Source organism: Belonocnema kinseyi, chromosome 9 (genome assembly GCF_010883055.1).
Source record: "Belonocnema kinseyi isolate 2016_QV_RU_SX_M_011 chromosome 9, B_treatae_v1, whole genome shotgun sequence".
NCBI lineage: Eukaryota > Metazoa > Arthropoda > Insecta > Hymenoptera > Cynipidae > Belonocnema > Belonocnema kinseyi.
In genome coordinates, this window is record NC_046665.1 from 100,383,706 (window position 1) to 100,386,416 (window position 2,711).

Below are 2,711 nucleotides of genomic sequence, written 5' to 3' on the forward strand. Positions count from 1 at the left end.
CAAAATGCAAAAATGTCCCAAAAACTGTTTTTTTTTCTCCATCATCGTTGTTTTTCTCAAAAACTTCAAAGTTTAAAAAAAAAGTTCCATAGATTAAAAATGTCTTCAAATTAACCATAGAACACTATGCAATTTTTTCAGATTTTTAAGAAAAAATTTGATTTTTCAAAAAATCCCAAAATTTGAAATTCGCAAAAAAAAGTTCAAAAAATCTGAAAAAATTCAAGAATATTCTTTGAATAATTCTCAGACATTTTTATTCTTGGAAAATTTGTACCAGGAAATAATTGATCAAACTTGATAGGCTCTGGTACAAATTTTCCAAGAATAAAAGTGTCTTAGAATTAGTCAAAGAATATTCTTGAATTTTTTCAGATTTTCAGAAAATTTTGTTTGCAAATTTCAAATTTTTTGAAAAATCAAAAAAATTTTCTAAAAAAACTTAAAAAGTTTCATAGTGTTCTGTGTTTAATTTCAAGGCATTTTTATTCCATGAAACTTTTTTTAAAACTTTCAAGTTTTTGAGAAAAACAAAGATGATGGAAAAAAAAACAGTTTTTAGAACATTTTTGCATTTTGTCCGCCATTTTGGAAGAAAAAACATATATATAAAAATTTGTTGTTAAAGATTCAGAATTTTGTGCACCGATGTTTGAAGAAATTTTAAGATATTAAAGGGTTTCATGCCTGAAAAAACTATGAAAATAAAAAATCAAACATTTTTCACTATTTTTGTATACAAAAACCGCCATATTTAATTTTGAAGTAAGAATATTCGAATTATGACCACGGATTCGAATTTAGCTCACCAAAAAACATAAGGAACAGTACTTTTGATCTATTATTTTGTTATACCCATAAATTTTGCGTTCAATCTCATTTTATAAAATTGATAGCTTTGATCGTTAATGGGTTAATGAATTTCCAACCAAAAATAGGACTTTCTTATTGTATTCTCTTAATTCACTTCAGATTGTGCAAAAATGAGGAAAAAGGACGGCTGCAATAAATAAATAGGAATTTTGATGACTAAATAATATTTTAAATAAACATTGAATTTCATTTTTAATACTTGAAAAATGTTAGGACACTATTTTTTTAATTTTCTGACACCATTCACACTATATTTGATCAATAAAGTAAGACCGAGGCCTGGAATAGATTAAAGAAAAATGATTATAGTGGCAATTATCCAAACAGATTTTAAGGATCAATACCAAATACAATGTTATTTGGGTTCTTGGAAAAGGAATACCAGGAGAAACGAATTCAATGGTACAAATTTTTGACACTATACTACCCTTGAAAAAGTTGCAAGAAGCACCCAGTTTCCCAACTTATTTCCCCTCTGAGGAAGAACTGCCCGAAGAACTTCTGGTCGACGATCTTCAGGATTTCGGCAGTCCTACTATTGAATTCGAAGAAGCGAATAAGTGAATTGTAAAAAGTCAGTAATAAGTGCAAGTTATGTTTACGAATAAAATTCAGTTTTTCGATAAAAGTTTTGAATAAAAGCAAATGTAAAGATATAAAGCTATTCTTGAATCCAAAAAATTCCATGACTTTTCCAAGGTCTTTCTGGAAATGTAATCTTATTATTTTTATTAGTAAAAACATTAATTTATATCAATATAAAAGTTTAAGATTCGCCGTAAATTATTATTAAGATAAAAATTTCTCGTACAATTATTAACCAATGAAAATATGAAGGACTTCAATAGTTATTGAATAATTATATAAGTTTCAGTTTCTAGGGATTCAATGTTTATGTTTAATTTAGAAAGCAATTATTTTTTGAATTCGTTCATGAATTTGAATAATTGAAACAAATATTGCTTTTATCTTATACTTAAAATTCAGTGCATATTTAGATAAAATTAATGTGTGTACTAAATCAACATATAATTATGTAAACCGATTCAAATTCTTAAATTTCCAAGTCAAAATATTGTTTTCTGATGAAGATGGATGAATTTTTAACCAAATAGTTTAGTTTTCAATCGGAAAGATTAATTTTCTACCAAAAAAGATAGTTTTTAAACAAAACACATGTATTTTCAAGCAATTAGTTGAATTTTTAAATAAAAATATCAATTTTCAATGAAATAGTTTGATGTTTAACTAAAAAAGATAAGTTTTGAACCAAAAATGGAATAGTTAAATTTTAAATAAAAAAATTTAATTTCCACAAAAGAAATAAATAAATTTTTCAATAAAGCGATGAATCTTTAACTCGACTAGATTAATTTTAAACCAAAAAGATTAATTTTTTACAAAAGTGAAGAATATTGATCTAGAATACTTGAATTTTCAAACAAATGATTCATTTTTTACCAAAAATATGATTTTTGATAAAAATAAATAAATTTTCAACTAAAAAGAAAAATTGTCAACTATATAGTTGAATTTTGAACTAAAAAGGATCAATTTTTAAACAAGAATGGAATAGTTAATTTTCAGTTTCAAGAATCAATTTTCTGTTAAAAAAATGAATTTTCAACAACAAAAACTGATGAATTTTCAACTAAAATCATGAATCTTCAACTCGAATAACTAAAGTTTAAACCAAAAATGTTAATTTTGTGGCAAAAAAAATGAATTTTGAACAAAAGAGTTTAACTTTCAACCAAAAATATGAATTTTCAACTAAAGTGAAGGATATTTTTCTGATATACTTGAATTTTGAACCACAAAGATCAATTTGCAAACAA

General features: G+C 24.6%; 1 protein-coding gene across 1 annotated transcript in view; it reads left to right on the forward strand.

Annotated features, from left to right (window-relative positions):
- The window catches only part of LOC117180272 (39S ribosomal protein L3, mitochondrial), a 23,586-nt gene extending 22,053 nt beyond the window's left edge, over positions 1-1,533 (forward strand). The window contains exon 7 of the mRNA XM_033372675.1: positions 1,201-1,533. Within this exon, the coding sequence (XP_033228566.1) occupies positions 1,201-1,437 (237 nt within the window). The 3' untranslated portion in view covers positions 1,438-1,533. The remainder of the gene's footprint in view (positions 1-1,200) is intronic.
- Positions 1,534-2,711: the final 1,178 nt, after the last annotated feature.